Source organism: Theropithecus gelada, chromosome 7a, assembly GCF_003255815.1.
Source record: "Theropithecus gelada isolate Dixy chromosome 7a, Tgel_1.0, whole genome shotgun sequence".
Classification (NCBI taxonomy): domain Eukaryota; kingdom Metazoa; phylum Chordata; class Mammalia; order Primates; family Cercopithecidae; genus Theropithecus; species Theropithecus gelada.
In genome coordinates, this window is record NC_037674.1 from 18,171,788 (window position 1) to 18,187,679 (window position 15,892).

The window sequence follows — 15,892 nt, forward strand, 5'->3', positions numbered from 1 at the left end:
AAAAAAAAAAAAAAAAAAAAAAAAAAAAAAAAGAAAATGTGGTATATCAGCCAGGCACGGTGGTTCATGCCTGTAATCCCAGAACTTTGAAAGGCCAAGGCAGGTGGATCACCTGAGGTCAGGAGTTCGAGACCAGCCTGGCCAACGTGGCGAAACCCCATCTCTACAAAAAATACAAAAATTATCCAGGCATGGTGGTGTGAGCCTGTAGTCCCTGCTACTCAGGAGGCTGAGGCAGGAGAACTGCTTGAACCCAGCAGGCGGTGGTTGCACTGAGCCGAGATCACCACCACTGTACTCCAGCCTGGGCAACAGAGCAAGACTCTGTCTCAAAAAAAAAATGTGCTGTATATATAAACAATGGAATGCTATTCAGCCATAAAAAATAAATCCTGTCATTCATGGCAACATGGATGGAACTGGAGGCTGTTACGTTAAATGAAATAAGCCAGGCAAAGAAAGACAAATACCACATGTTCTAATATATAAGGAAGTTAAAAAGAAAAGTTGATTTTATGTAAGTAAAAAGTAGAAGAGAGGTTATTAGAGGTTGGGAAGAGTAGCAGAAATGGGGAGATAGGGAAAGATTTGTTAAAGGATACAAAATTACAGCTAGATAGAAGGAATAACTTCTAGTGTTCCATAGCACTGTAGGATGATTATAGTTAACAATAATATATATTTTCTTTCTTTCTGTTTTTTGTTTTGTTTTGTTTTTCTGTTTTGAGACAGAGTCTCACTCTGTCACCCAGGCTGGAGTGCACAGCGTGATCTTTGCTCACTGCAACCTCCGCCTCCTGGGTTCAAGCGATTCTCCTGCCTCAGCCTCCCGAGTAGCTGGGATTACAGGCATGCCCCACCACACCCTGCTAATTTTTGTATTTTTAGTAGACACGGGGTTTCACCATGTCAACCAGGTTGGTCTCGAACTCCTGACCTCAGTGCTAGGATTACAGGATTACAGGCGTGAGTCACTGTGCCTGGCCCAATAATATATATTTTCAAATAGATAGAAGAAAGGATATTGAATGCTCCCAACACAAAGAAATAAATGTTTGAGATGATGTAGATGCCAGTTACACTGACCTGGTCACTATACATTTCATGTGTCAAAACATCACTATATACCTCATACATATGTATGATTGTTATGTGCCAATTATAATGTTTTTAAGAGGCTATATATGGTATCTCCCACTTTGGCCAATGTGGATTGAGGTGAGGGTGGATAGGGAAGAGTGCGGAAGGCAGCAGTCTTTGCTACAGAGGTGGGCAAAACTAAAAACCTAAAGCCTCAAAAGTGAATGAAAAGTAAAAGCTGCTTTTTTCCTTCCCTTGTCATGCCACTCTCCAGACAAGTCACTCATTATTTATAGTTTAATGTGTCTTTAAGGGGGTTTGCAATTATAAAAATTTTGTAGGAGTACTAAAAATTGTAAGCAAGCCACAACTCATACCCAAAGAATAGAAGCCCAGAAAAGATGGAGTAAAACAAAAACATTTTTTGGCAGGCCTGTAATTACATATTATATACATGGCTAAAGGATTAAACAGTCAGTTTTCTAGCCCCTTCATGCAGTATTGAAAGACACCTCAGGGATTCTGTTCCAAGATGGCTGAATAGGAACAGCTCTGGTCTGCAGTTCCCAGCGTGACTGACGCAGAAGACAGGTGATTTCTGCATTTCCAACTGGGGTACCTGGTTCATCTCACTGGGACTGGTTGGACAGTGGGTGCAGCCCACTGAGGGCAAGCTGAAGCAGGGCAGGGCATCGCCTCACCCGGGAAGCACAAGGGGTTGGGGGATTTTCCTTCCCTAGCCAGGTACAGATGGTACCTGGAAAAATGAGATGCTCCTGCCCAAATACTGCGCTTTTCCAAAGGTCTTAGGAAACGGCACACCAGGAGATTATATCCCGCACATGGCTCCGCAGGAACCACACCAACCTAGCCTTGCTCACTGCTGGCACAGCAGTCTGAGATTGACCTGCAACGCAGCAGCCTGGCGGGGGGAGGGGCATCCATCATTGCTGAGGCTTGAGTGGGTAAATAAAGCAGCCAGCAGCCAGGGAAGCTCGAACTGGGAAGAGCCCTCCACAGCACAGCAAGGCCTGTTGCCTCTGTAGACTCCACCTCTGGGGGCAGGGCATAGCTGAACAAAAGGCAGCAGAAACTTCTGCAGACTTAAACGTCCCTGTCTGATAGCTCTGAAGAGAGCAGTGGTTCTCCCACCATGGTGTTTGAGCTCGGAGAATGGACAGACTGCCTTCTCAAGTGGGTCTCTGACCACTGTGTAGCCTAACTGGAAGACACCTTCCAGTAGGGGCTGACTGACACTGCATACAGGCAGGTGCCTCTCTGGGACGAAGCTTCCAGAGGAAGGATCAGGCAGCAATATTTGCTGTTCTGCAATATTTGCTGTTCTGCAGCCTCCGCTGGTGATACCCAGGTAAACAGGGTCTGGAATGGACCTCCAGCAAACTCCAACAGACCTGCAGCTGAGCGACCTGACTCTTAGAAGGAAAACTAACAAACAGAAAGGAATAGCATCAACATCAACAAAAAGGACATCCACACCAAAACCCCATCTGTAGGTCACCATCATCAAAGACCAAAGGTAGATAAAACCACAAAGATGGAGAGAAACCAGAGCAGAAAAGCTGAAAATTCTAAAAACCAGAGCACCTCTTCTTCTCCAAAGGATCACAGCTCCTCACCAGCAACAGAACAAAGCTGGATGGAGAATGACTTTGACGAGCTGACAGAAGTAGGCTTCAGGTCAGTAATAACAAACTTCTCCGAGCTAAGGAGCATGTTCGAACCCATTGCAAGGAAGCTAAAAACCTTGAAAAAAGATTAGACGAATGGCTAACAAGGATAAACAGTATAGAGAAGACCTTAAATGACCTGATGGAGCTGAAAACCATGGCACAAGAACTATGTGATGTATGCACAAGCTTCAATAGCCGATTCGATCAAGTAGAAGAAAGGGTATCAGTGACTGAAGATCAAATTAATGAAATAAAGTGAGAAGTCTAGAGAAAAAAGAATAAAAAGAAATGAACAAAGCCTTCAAGAAATATGGGACTATGTGAAAAGACCAAATCTACATTTGATTAATGTACCTGAAAGTGACAGGGAGAATGGAACCAAGCTGGAAAACACTCTTCAGGATATTATCCAGGAGAACTTCCCCAACTTAGCAGGACAGGCCAACATTCAAATTCAGGAAACACAGAGAACACCACAAAGATACTCCTCAAGAAGAGCAACCCCAAGGCACATAATTGTCAGATTCACCAAGGTTGAAATGAAGGAAAAAATGTTAAGGGCAGCCAGAGAGAAAGTTCGGGTTACTCACAAAGGGAAGGCCATCAAACTAACACGGATCTCTCAGCAGAAAGCCAGAAGAGCACGGGGGCCAATATTCAACATTCTTAAAGAAAAGAATTTTCAATCCAGAATTTCATATCCAGCCAAACTAAGTTTCATAAGTGGAAGAGAAATAAAATCCTTTACAGACAAGCAAATGATGAGAGATTTTGTCACCACCAGGCCTGCCTTACAAGAGCTCCTGAGGGAAGCACTAAACATGGAAAGGAACAACCAGTACCTGCCACTGCAAAAACATGCCAAGTTGTAAAGACTATTGATGCTAGAAAGAAACTGTATCAACTAATGGGCAAAATAACCAGCTAACATCATAATGACAGGATCAAATTCACACATAACAATATTAACCTTAAATGTTAATGGGCTAAATGCCCCAATTAAAAGACACAGACTGGCAAATTGAATAAAGAGTCAAGATCCATCAGTGTGCTGTATTCAGGAAACCCATCCCACATGGAGAGACACACATAGGCTCAAAATAAAGGGATGGAGAAAGATCTACCAACCAAAGGAAAGAAAAAAAAAAAAAAAAAAAAAGCAGGGGGTTGCAATCCTAGTCTCTGATAAAACAGACTTTAAACCAACAAAGATCAAAAGAGACAAAGACGACCATTACACAATGGTAAAGGGATCAATTCAACAAGAAGAGCTAACTATCCTAAATATACATGCACCCAATACAGGAGCACCCAGATTCACAAAGCAAGTCCTTAGAGACCTACAAAGAGACTTAGACGCCCACACAATAATAATGGGTGACTTTAGAACCCATTCAATCTGTCTCATTGATCTGTCAATATTAGACAGATCAATGAGACAGAAGGTTAACAAGGACATCCAGGACTTCAACTCAGCTCTGCACCAAGCAGACCTAACAGACATCTACAGAACTTTCCACCCCAAATCAATAAAATACACATTCTCAGCACTACATCACACTTATTCCAAAATTGACCACATAGTTGGAAGTAGAGCACTCCTCAGCAAATGTAAAAGAACAGAAATCACAACAAACTGTCTCTCAGACCACAGTGCAATCAAGTTAGAACTCAGGATTAAGAAACTCACTCAAGACCACACAACTACATGGAAACTGAACAACCTGCTCCTGAATGACTACTGGGTACATAATGAAATGAAGGCAGAAATAAAGATGTTCTTTGAAACCAATGAGAACAAAGACACAACATACCAGAATCTCTGGGACACATTTGAAGCAGTGTGTAGAGGGAAATTTATAGCACTAAATGCCCACAAGAGAAAGCAGGAAAGATCTAAAATCGACACTCTAACATCACAATTAAAAGAACTAAAGAAGCGGCTGAGCGTGGTGGCTCACGACTGTAATCCCAGCACTCTGGGAGGCCGATACAGGTGGATCACAAGGTCAGCAGATCGAGACCATCCTGGCTAACACGGTGAAACCCCATCTTTACTAAAAATATTTAAAAAATTAGCCGGGCATAATGGCGGGCGCCAGTAGTCCCAGCTACTCGGGAGGCCGAGGCAGGAGAATGGCGTGAACCCAGGAAGCGGAGCTTGCAATGAGCCAAGATCATGACACTGCACTCCAGCCTGGGCAACTGAGCGAGACTCTGTCTCAAAAAAAAAAAACCAAAACAAACAAAAAACAACAACAATAAAAAGCTAGAGAAGCAAGAGCAAACAAATTCAAAAGCTAGCAGAAGGCAAGAAATAATTAAGATCAGAGCAGAACTGAAGGAGATAGAGACACAAAAAAACCCTCCAAAAAAATCAATGAATCCAGGAGCTGGTTTTTTGAAAAGATCAACAAAATTGATAGACTGCTAGCAAGACTAACAAAAAAGAAAGAAGAATCAAATAGACGCAATAAAAAAAAAGGTGGTATCACCACCAATCCCACAGAAATACAAGCTACCATCAGAGAATATTATAAACACCTCTGTGCAAATAAACTAGAATATCTAGAAGAAATGGATAAATTCCTGGACACATACACCCTTCCAAGACTAAACCAGGAAGAAGTTGAATCTCTGAATAGGCCAATAACAGGTTCTGAAATTGAGGCAATAATTAATAGCCTACCAACCAAAAAAAGTCCAGGACCAGACAGATTCACAGCTGAATTCTACCAGTGGTACAAAGAGAAGCTGGTACCATTCCTTCTGAAACTATTCCAATCAATAGAAAAGAGAGAATCCTCCCTAACTCATTTTATGAGACCAACATCATCCTGATACCAAAGCCTGGCAGAGATACAACAAAAAAAGAGAATTTTAGACCAATATGCCTGATGAACATCAATGCAAAAATCCTCAATAAAATACTGGCAAACTAAATCCAGCAGCACATCAAAAAGCTTATCCATCACGATCAAGTCGGCTTCATCCCTGGGATGCAAGGCTGGTTCAACATACACAAATCAATAAACGTAACTCATCACATAAACAGAACCAACGACAAAAACCACACGATTATCTCAATAGATGCAGAAAAGGCCTTCGACAAAATTCAACAGCCCTTCATGCTAAAAACTCTCAATAAACTAGGTATTGATGGGACGTATCTCAAAATAGTAAGAGCTATTTATAAACCCACAGCCAATATCATACTGAATGGGCAAAAACTGGAAGCATTCCCTTTGAAAACTGGCACAAGACACGAATGCCCTCTCTCACCACTCCTATTCAATATAGTGTTGGAAGTTCTAGCCAGGGCAGACAAGAGAAAGAAATAAAAGGTATTCAATCAGGAAAAGAGGAAGTCAAACTGTCCCTGTTTGCAGATGACATGATTGTATATTTAGAAAACCCCATCGTCTCAGCCTAAAATCTCCTTAAGCTGATAAGCAACTCCAGCAAAGTCTCAGGATACAAAATCAATGTGCAAAAATCACAAGCATTCCTATACACCAGTAACAAACAGAGAGCCAAATCATGAGTGAATTCCCATTCACAACTGCTACAAAGAGAGTAAAATACCTAGGAATCCAACTTACAAGGGATGCAAAGGACCTCTTCAAGGAGAAATACAAACCACTGCTCAAGGAAATAAAAGAGGACACAAACAAATGGAAGAACATTCCATGCTCATGGACAGGAAGAATTAATATCGTGAAAATGGCCATACTGCCCAAGTAATTTATAGATTCAATGCCATCCCCATCAAGCTACCAATGACTTTCTTCACAAAATTGGAAAAAATTACTTTAAAGTTCATATGGAACAAAAAAAGAGCCTGCATTGCCAAGACAATCCTAAGCAAAAAGAACACAGCTTGAGGCATCACGCTACCTAACTTCAAACTATACTACAAGGCTACAGTAAACAAAACAGCATAGTACTGGTACCAAAACACAGATATAGACCAATGGAACAGAACAGAGCCCTCAGAAATAATACCATACATCTACAACCATCTGATCTTTGACAAACCTGACAAAAACAAGAAATGGGGAAAGGATTTCCTGTTTAATAAATGGTGCTGGGGAAATTGGCTAGCCATAAGTAGAAAGCTGAAACTGGATCCCTTCCTTATCCCCTTATACAAAAATTAATTCAAGATGGATTAAAGACTTAAATGTTAGACCTAAAACCATAAAAACCCTAGAAGAAAACCTAGGCAATACCATTCAGGACATAGACATGGGCAAGGACTTCATGCCTAAAACACCAAAAACAATGACAACAAAAGCCAAAATTGACAAATGAGATCTAATTAAACAAAAGAGCTTCTGCACAGCAAAAGAAACTACCATCAGAGTGAACAGGCAACCTACAGAATGGGAGATAATTTTTGCAATCTACCCATCTGACAAAGGGCTAATATCCAGAATCTACAAAGAACTTAAACAAATTTACAAGAAGAAAACAAACAACCCCATCAAAAAAATGGGCAAAGGATATGAACAGACACTTCTCAAAAGAAGACACTTATGCACCCAAGAGACATGAAAAAATGCTCTTCATCACTGGTCATCAGTGAAATGCAAATCAAAACCACAATGAGATACCATCTCACACCAGTTAGAATGGCGATCATTAAAAAGTCAGGAAACAACAGATGTTGGAGAGGATGTGGAGAAATAGGAATGCTTTTACACTGTTGGTGGGAGTGTAAACTAGTTCAACCATTGTGGAAGACAGTATGGCGATTCCTCAAGGATCTAGAACTAGAAATACCATTTGACCCAGTGATCCCATTACTGGGTATATACCCAAAGAATTATAAATCATGCTACTATAAAGACATATGCACATGTATGTTTATTGTGGCACTATTCCCAATAGCAAAGATTTGGAACGAACCCAAATGTCCATCAATGATAGACTGGATTAAGAAAATGTGGTACATATACACCACAGAATACTATGCAGCCATAAAAAAGGATGAGTTCATGTCCTTTGCAGGGACACTGATGCAGCTGGAAACCATCATTCTGAGCAAACTATCACAAGGACACAAAACCATATACTGCATGTTCTCACTCATAGGTGGGAATTGAACAATGAGAACACTTGGACACAGGGTGGGGAACATCACACACTGGGGCCTGTCAGGGGTGGGGAGCTGGGGGAGGGATAGCAGAAATATCTAACGTAAATAACGAATTAATGGGTGCAGCAAACCAACATGGCACATGTATACCTATGTAACAAACCTGCATGTTGTGCACACGTACCCTAGAACTTAAAGTATAATAAATAAATAAAAAAAAAAAAAAAGAAAGAAAGAAAGACATCTTAGGGATAAATCCAGTCCAACTTCTACAACGTATAAATTTCTATCACAGCACCTGTAACACTTAAACTGTTTCTTTACTAGACTGAAGACCCTTGAAAGCAGTGAGGTGACTAACTGGGCTTTTTATTCTTGGTGCTTAGCATAGTACCCGACTCATAGTAGACACGCAACAAATGTTGCACACATGAGTGTATCAACCATTGCATACTGAGGTTCCTTCCACAAAAATCTCCCAAGTGATAGTCCAGACTGTACTCAAGCACTTCACAAATGGGCTTTCTTTCTTTACTTTCCAGGGCAGTCCATCCAATCTCTGATCCTTTCTAACTGTACATAGGTTGAATTGTAATATCAAATATAATGTAATCTTGTAGAGATTGTAATGTAATCTCATAGAAAAAAAACTTTCCTATGATTATAACGACCAAATTTTCCAGATCAAAAATAGGAATTCATGGTCAGACAGAGGATATTTGGCCACTCCCCAGTCGATATACATACATTCAACCCTCCTGCAAAATCCATTTTAAGAAGTTAAACAGATGGTAACCAGCCCAAAAAGTCTTCACCTTTTCACCTTATTAAAGCACACCTCTATTAATACATGTGTGGATCATTCCTGTGTCAATGGAGGCTCTGAATAACTCCACGAGCTTTCACAGTCACTGGAGTTTATACAAGGGATCCAAATAAGTGAAACATGTGCCTCGCCAGGAAAGTCACATGGAAGTACTATTTCTTTTCTTTTTTGACATGGAGTCTCGCTCTGTTGCCCAGGCTGGAGTGTAGTGGCACGATCTCAGCTCACTGCAACCTCTGCCTCCCAGGTTTTTAAGCAATTCTCTGGCTCAGCCTCCGCAGCAGCCGGGATTACAGGCGTGTGCCACCACACCTGGCTAGTTTTTTGTGTTTTTAGTAGAGACAAGGTTTCACCATCTTGGCCAGGCTGGTCTTGAACTCCTGACCTTGTGATCCACCCGCCTTGGCCTCCCAAAGTGCTGGAATTACAGGCATGAGCCACCGCGCCCAGCCTGAAGCATTGCTTAACCTTCCCAGGAAGATTTTTAATTACCATGGTTAAAAAAAAATTAGAAAATAAAGAAAAGTTGAGAAAATAAAGACATCCAAAATTCCACTCCTCAGTCCTAGGCAGATATGTCTGTGTCCTCATTCCTATAAAGAGCCCTATTACAATCATTTCAGGTTGTTTAAGGTAACTGTTAAGATGTAAGTTTTCATTGCCAACCTGACAGGTTGGTGCCAACTTGTTATCCCTGAAGTATGGCGTAACGCCTGGAACTTAGCAGATACTTCACAGGTATGAAGATATAAACATAATTAAGAAAATATAACTAACTGTTAATTTAAATTTTATTAGTGCTGGTATTGGTAGTCCTGTAAATACAGTCAGAGGAATTCTCTCAATAGATGTTGGCTAACAGATTATTAAAAATTCTGCTACTCTTTTTCTTTTGGTCCTGCTCCTACTTTGTGCATTATTTTAAACCCCCTTTCCTCTTCTCAATCTCTAAGAAATAAGCCAATTAGGAAAGTCTTTCCGTATGTTGGCAATGCCCTGGTGTAGGGACAGAAGACTGGTGTAAGGTGTAATCTCCTGGCACGAGGGATGGAACACCAAGTCTAGTCTACCAGCATCTGACTCTTCATGGATTCTTCCTTTCCTGAGGCTTAGTCACCTCAGTACAAAAAGCTAAAATAATATTCCCTCTGCTTGTTCCATGGAGTTGCAGTTGAGATCAAATTGGGAAGTATTCTGTAAAATGTAAATGTAAGGTAATACGGTAGACAGCTCTAAAATAGTTCCCAATGACCCAGATGTGTCTTCTGGTATTCACACCCTCATACAGACCCTCATACATCGTCCAGGGTTGGTCTGTGTGACTGACAGAATACGGCAGAAGCGATGGTATGCCCCTTCTGAGACAGATCAGAAAAGACACTGTGGCTTCTACCTTGGTGGGGATGCATTCCCGTCACCTCTCTTCCCCATCTCTGTCTCCTCCTCACCTCACTCACTGGGAAAGCCAGATGGAGAGGCCCAAACGGCGAGGAACTAGAGCCTCTGGCTAACAGCCAGTAAGGAACTGAGGCCTGCCAACAGTCATGGGAGTGAGCTTGGAAGTGGATCTTCCCTTTCCAGCCAAACTTTTAAGCTGATTTTAACCCTGGCTGAGAGCTTGACGACCTCTTCATGAGAGACCACGCATGAGCTAGAACCACTGAACTAAGCCACTCCTGCATTTCTAGCTCCAAGAAATTGTGTGAAATAATGACTCTTGTTTAACGATGCTGAATTTGGGCTAATTTGGTACATAGCAATAGCAATGGATAACATATGGGTGATGTTACTAGGCCCAGCCACATTTATACTGTTTCTAAAGGTGGTATTAAAATGAAGCACTGGCTGGGCACAGTGTCTCATGTCTATAATACCAAGACTTTGGGAGGCTGAGACAGGAGAATCTCTGGATCTCAGCAGTTTGAGACCAGTCTGGGCAACACAGTGGGACCCCGTCTTACAAAAGATTAAAAAATTAGCCAGGTGTAGGAGCTCACACCTGTAATCCCAGCACTTTGGGAGGCCGATGTGGGAGGACCACTTGAACACAGGAATTTGAGACCAGTCTGGGCAACATGGCAAAAGCTGTCTCTACAAAACAACAACAAAATGAGCTGGGTATGGTGACTCATGCCTGTAGTCCTAGTGACTTGGGACGCTGGCATGGGAGGATCACTTGAGCCCAGGAGCTTGAGGTTACAGTAAGGTATGATCGTTCCACTGTGGTACAGCCTGGGTGACTGAGGAAGACCTTGCCTCTAAAATAGAAACAAAAAACTTAGAAATAAGTACACAATTGATGCAGCTGACATTTCATTAGAGACTTTCAATTAATACAAAAAAATTAGCCGGGCGTAGTGGTGGGTGCCTGTAATCCCAGCTACTTGGGAGGCTAAGGCAGGAGAATCACTTGAACCCAGAGGTGGAGGTTGCAGTGAGCCGCGATCGCACCACTGCGCTCCAACCTCAGACTCCGTCTCAATAAATAAATAAATAAATAGAAAAATAATTCAAAGATATCTAAACATAAGGTCAAACATCACTTACATGAATGCAAGCCTATCAATAACTTGTCAGAGAAAACACTGCAGTAGTGTAAGAGAACCATGAGCACAATCTTTGTGAATAGGACAGCATCGAGAGAGGGCAAAAAATACCAGGAGAAATGGAGCAAAGGCTTTAGAAAGCCTCCATGAAGGAAGGCACACCAGAATGTTGCTGGAAACATGCTAGAGCAAAAGTTAGTACACAGCATAACAGAGTTAAAGAAGAAAGTGAACCTGGGAAGGTGGAAAGAGGGGATGAATGGAAAGAGGAAAGGTGGGGTGGGAGAAAGGATGGAGCAGGGAGGGAGGGAGTTAGCAGTTACCTACCTCTCGCCCACATGATAGCTTTGTACAATTTGGAAAAGAACGCCCTTCCAAAAGGAAACAGCCCTGTGCCAAGATGCACAGTTTAGAAAGCAAAGTCTGGGGTGGATTTCAGTCCTAATTTGTTTCCTGGCTAGATTCCTTTATGCCGTGAACAACCTGCCTACTATACAAAGCAGTCCTGGGAAAGAGGGACCTGCTAACTAACTCTGGTGAAGAAGCAGGCAGGCCTTTGTTTCCCTGTTTTGGAGCACAGGCAAATTTCTCAGAACTGTACACAAAATGAATTTTCACTGGTATCTTTTCCCACTGTTTTGCACCTGATGTGGAACTGTGTTCTAACAGAAAACATTTCAGTTTGGGGAACAATGCTGTTTCTGGTGAGTTGCGGGAAGGGGACTGCTAGATGATTATAGAATTTAAGGAAACCTGGTAGCTCCCATTACATAAGGATAGATGTACCTGTGGGTGCCTAAGATTTGTGTTCACAGTTACTTATGTAGCCTGGGGGTTTTTCATGGCTTTGCTTGGCCGTCTCTGGCTTTTCTGGGGCTCCTCCTCACATAAGTCACCAGGGGCACCACTGCTTACTGGTAACAGGGTAACAGGCTTCTCCAGCTGAACGCCCAAAACTGAGAATACACAATAGTGGTTCCTCAAAAGTTTCCTTTGCAGAAGACCTGTATCATAAATGCTGCCTCTACCTGCTTGTTAAAATGAGGATTCCTGAGCACGCTCTTTCCCAGACCTACTAAAACAAAAGTTCTGGAAGTGAGGCCTGGAATTCTGCATTTTGAACAGTGGCCATCAATGTTAGAAAACAATGGTTTAACAGGAATATGAAATATGAGAAATTCCTGGGTGGACTTTATGAAAGAGAAAGGGAACTAAAGACTCAGGCCTAGCAATAGTGTAGTGTAAAGAACAAACCATGACTGGTTAAATATATGCCTTCCTCAGTAAAGTATAGTAAAAATTGCTAGAAACTTTAAAAAATTGTAGCATCTATAAACACACATAGATAACTAGTGCTTGTAGTCTAATTAAAAATGTTATTCCAAAATTAGGTTATAATGGTATTTCATGTATTATGTTTTATATAATAAAAGAAGACCTCACTTTTTGAAAAATTTCATATTGGAGGGTTGACTATAGAACTTAATACAAAATCACTCCCTGGGCCATTTGCAAAATTTAGGCCTCTGCTGAAAAATCTTAGTTGATCAACTGTTAGTCAGAATCTTAATAGCACCTTGAGTGCATAACAGAGAATAATAACAGGAACAAATTTCTTACCGCTGTAAGGGGTCCTTCTGCCTGTGCCTCCATTAGACTTGTGGGCGTCGCTGCAATAAACTGACTAGCAGCTCCAGGCTGGAGTTCCAGCCTATCTGTATACTGTTCCGAAGCAGCAGTAGGAGGACCCTCTGCAGAAAGTGCTAAGACCACACCTGAGGTTTCCTTCTTTAAATGATCATTTTCTGCCCAAGGACCTAACTGGAGCTTTTCATCTTGAGGTGATGCCTCCAGGACTTGAAGTACTTCAGGCTCCTCATCAGAAGGACTTCCAGTTGTTTTATGTCCTACAGCCTCATTTGTCCTAAAATCCTGAAGGTCCTGCTCCTTGTCCACAATCACCCATTCTTTGGAATCAATCTCTTGCTTGCAAGAGCTCAGGTTAACGGCTATAAATCCATTGCTGCCACCACCATCTGCCTGCTCAGGGGTGTTGGCAGAAGCAGGCTTGGAGACATCTGGAAGATATTCTTCATCATAGTGCCAGATATGGTCAGTACGGGACACAGCAGGAACACAAGGCTTATGCAGCAGAGCAGGGAGAATAGATTCTTTTCCTGCACTGGTATCTTTCTGCATTTTCTCCAGGCTTAAGGAAATGGAAAGAAGTTACTCAATTTTCCTAAGGAAACATTTATTATATAATATATAAGCACCATACAGAACTAATATGGACACAAAGATGACAGAAAAAAAGACGGATAAAGCATAAGGAAAGTTTCACAGCATTGATAATGTTCTTCTCTACCTGCCACATCCTGCTTTGGAGGATGGAGTTCACTTCCTTCCTCAGCAGGGCCCTTTTTAGTTCCCTTCTTTTGTCAAACCAACTTTTTATTGAACTACGCTTTTATCCCTATTGTATGTTGATACTTATTCTCAATATAAGCCACAACTCAAAATGTGTAAACCAATGCTTCATCCATCCTTTTGATCATGTGAGCATGCAGACATGTGCTTACATAATATAGCTATGAATGATTACCACGTGAGGAAGAACACACATATGTGAAGGATTGTTTAAAATGGAAGCTAGATTGGAGTAGGCCAGAAGTGGCTGAATTGTCTTCGGACACAGTAATTACCATGTTAGTCAAATTCACAGTCCCTCTAACCTAATATTTCATTACCAATAGTAGCCACCAGAGACGTACCACTGAAGGGTGTGACTACTATTAAAGGGAATTAGGTCTTAATACTGTGAATACTGTTAAAGCCTTCTATAACTCATAAATATATCCCACACTTTTTTCATTTCTGTCTTCTGTCATCAAAATTTGTTGTAGGGATAATGTGCCTCATAACTATGCACTACAATCTTTACCTATGTATAGATCTCTCAAGTTTCACTTTCTTTTCTCTCTAGGTAGACTGTGAACTCTCGAGGGCAAGCATGATATACTTATTGGTATCTATTTTCCTACAGTATTTTACTCCGAGAAGGTCTTCACTGAAGTGAATTGAACTGACTGTCTCTTGGATATAAATCACTTTTCCCCTCCTTTATGTATTCCCCTCATCTCCGCCTAATGCCACGTTTATCCTGCCATCTCCAATACTACACTGTTGTGTGGAAGAGATTGCTTTCCAAACAAAGTTACTGTAAAAAATGCTCATTTAACTTGTTCCTAGTGTTAGGAAGTTATCAGCTCTTACTGCTCAGCTTCCAAAGCCAAAGGATATGCTATAGAATTTATAATAATTAAGAATCAGGGCAATAATAATTAAAAATAAGGCTGAAAATTAGAGTTTAACAGAATCAGTGTTACAAAAATGCAAGAATTTCTTATTTGAAAGACTTTATGTAACAGAAATATACAACAACAACAAAACAATAACAATGGTACCTTAGAAACTTTAAAAAGAAAAATAAACTATTTTATACCAGGTCTCAAGGAACTTGTCAGTGTCTGGCTTTGGCTCCAGGGTCAGACGTTTTTCCAGCTCAAAGCTGTGGATGGAACGTAACTTTCGCACCAATGGAATATCTCTGTCTGGCTGAGTAATCTCTGAGCGGACACGAACTGGTGACCCAAGGCTTGCAGCATTGAGAAGACCATTTGCCTGGCCATGGCTGTTCTCCTCTTCAGTAGCAGCCTATCCAACATATAAAATAAACCCATGAAAAACATTCTAGGCAATACACATGATAGAATCATTGAAGCCTTTCAAAATAATATCAATAAATGATTAGATGTGTTTTCAGACGATTCGGATATTTTGGCTAGTTTACTTCATTACATTCTTATCTATTAACTCTCCATTAAATGTGTTTTCTTAATTTATACTCAGTTTCAGTATTATTTTAGGTTTTTTTAATACTTTTGGAACAAAGATAAACAATCTAAAAATGTTTAACAGACTTGGCTTTTTGAATTATGTCTGACTTGAGGCTTGTAGGACCCCATTCCACTAACCTAAAACTGAAACCTGGAAAGGATGTTCTCTTTGAGACATAAGTGGTCTCACAAGTTAGGAGAGACTGCCAAGCCTCAGTCGCTATACCTCTTTTCTCCTTCCTCCTCTAAAAAACAAAAAACAACATATGTATACTTGTGCCAAAAAAGCCTGGGGGCCAGACTACTAAGGAGCTGAGGCAGGGAAGGAGGATGAGCGTGAGGCAGCCCAGGGGGTGGGACTGTTTAAGCACAGGTGCCTACGGCAGCACATTATCAGGGAAATTAAGCCTCATATCAGGAGTGTGGTGACAGAGGGAAGTCTGGGACATCTACTCTGATTAGAGACTCTCAAGAGGATGCCCAATTGGCTCAAATTGGTGATATACTCAGGGTAGCAGCAGAAACACAAGCCAGCCTTCCCTGAAGAAAGGTTTCCCCAAACCCCAATTTAGGTCTCCAGAACTCCCATCAATTATTAATTAATTAGCCAAAAAAAAAAAGAGAGAGAATCAATACAAGAGAAGGCATGCTACCATGACTGACACAACAGAAATAATAGTCAAAATTAAGAAAAACATTTAAAACTCCCAAAGATTTCAGATATTGAACTGGTTTCAATACAAAATATA

The 15,892-nt window shown here is 41.2% G+C and overlaps 1 protein-coding gene across 1 annotated transcript in view; it reads right to left on the reverse strand.

The window, feature by feature from the left end:
- The window catches only part of TTBK2 (tau tubulin kinase 2), a 185,221-nt gene that overhangs the window by 23,726 nt on the left and 145,603 nt on the right, over positions 1–15,892 (reverse strand). Inside the window, exons 12-13 of the mRNA XM_025390617.1 lie at positions 14,750–14,961; positions 12,865–13,453 (exon numbers count right to left, since the gene is read on the reverse strand). Coding sequence (XP_025246402.1) covers positions 12,865–13,453; positions 14,750–14,961 — 801 coding nt within the window. The remainder of the gene's footprint in view (positions 1–12,864; positions 13,454–14,749; positions 14,962–15,892) is intronic.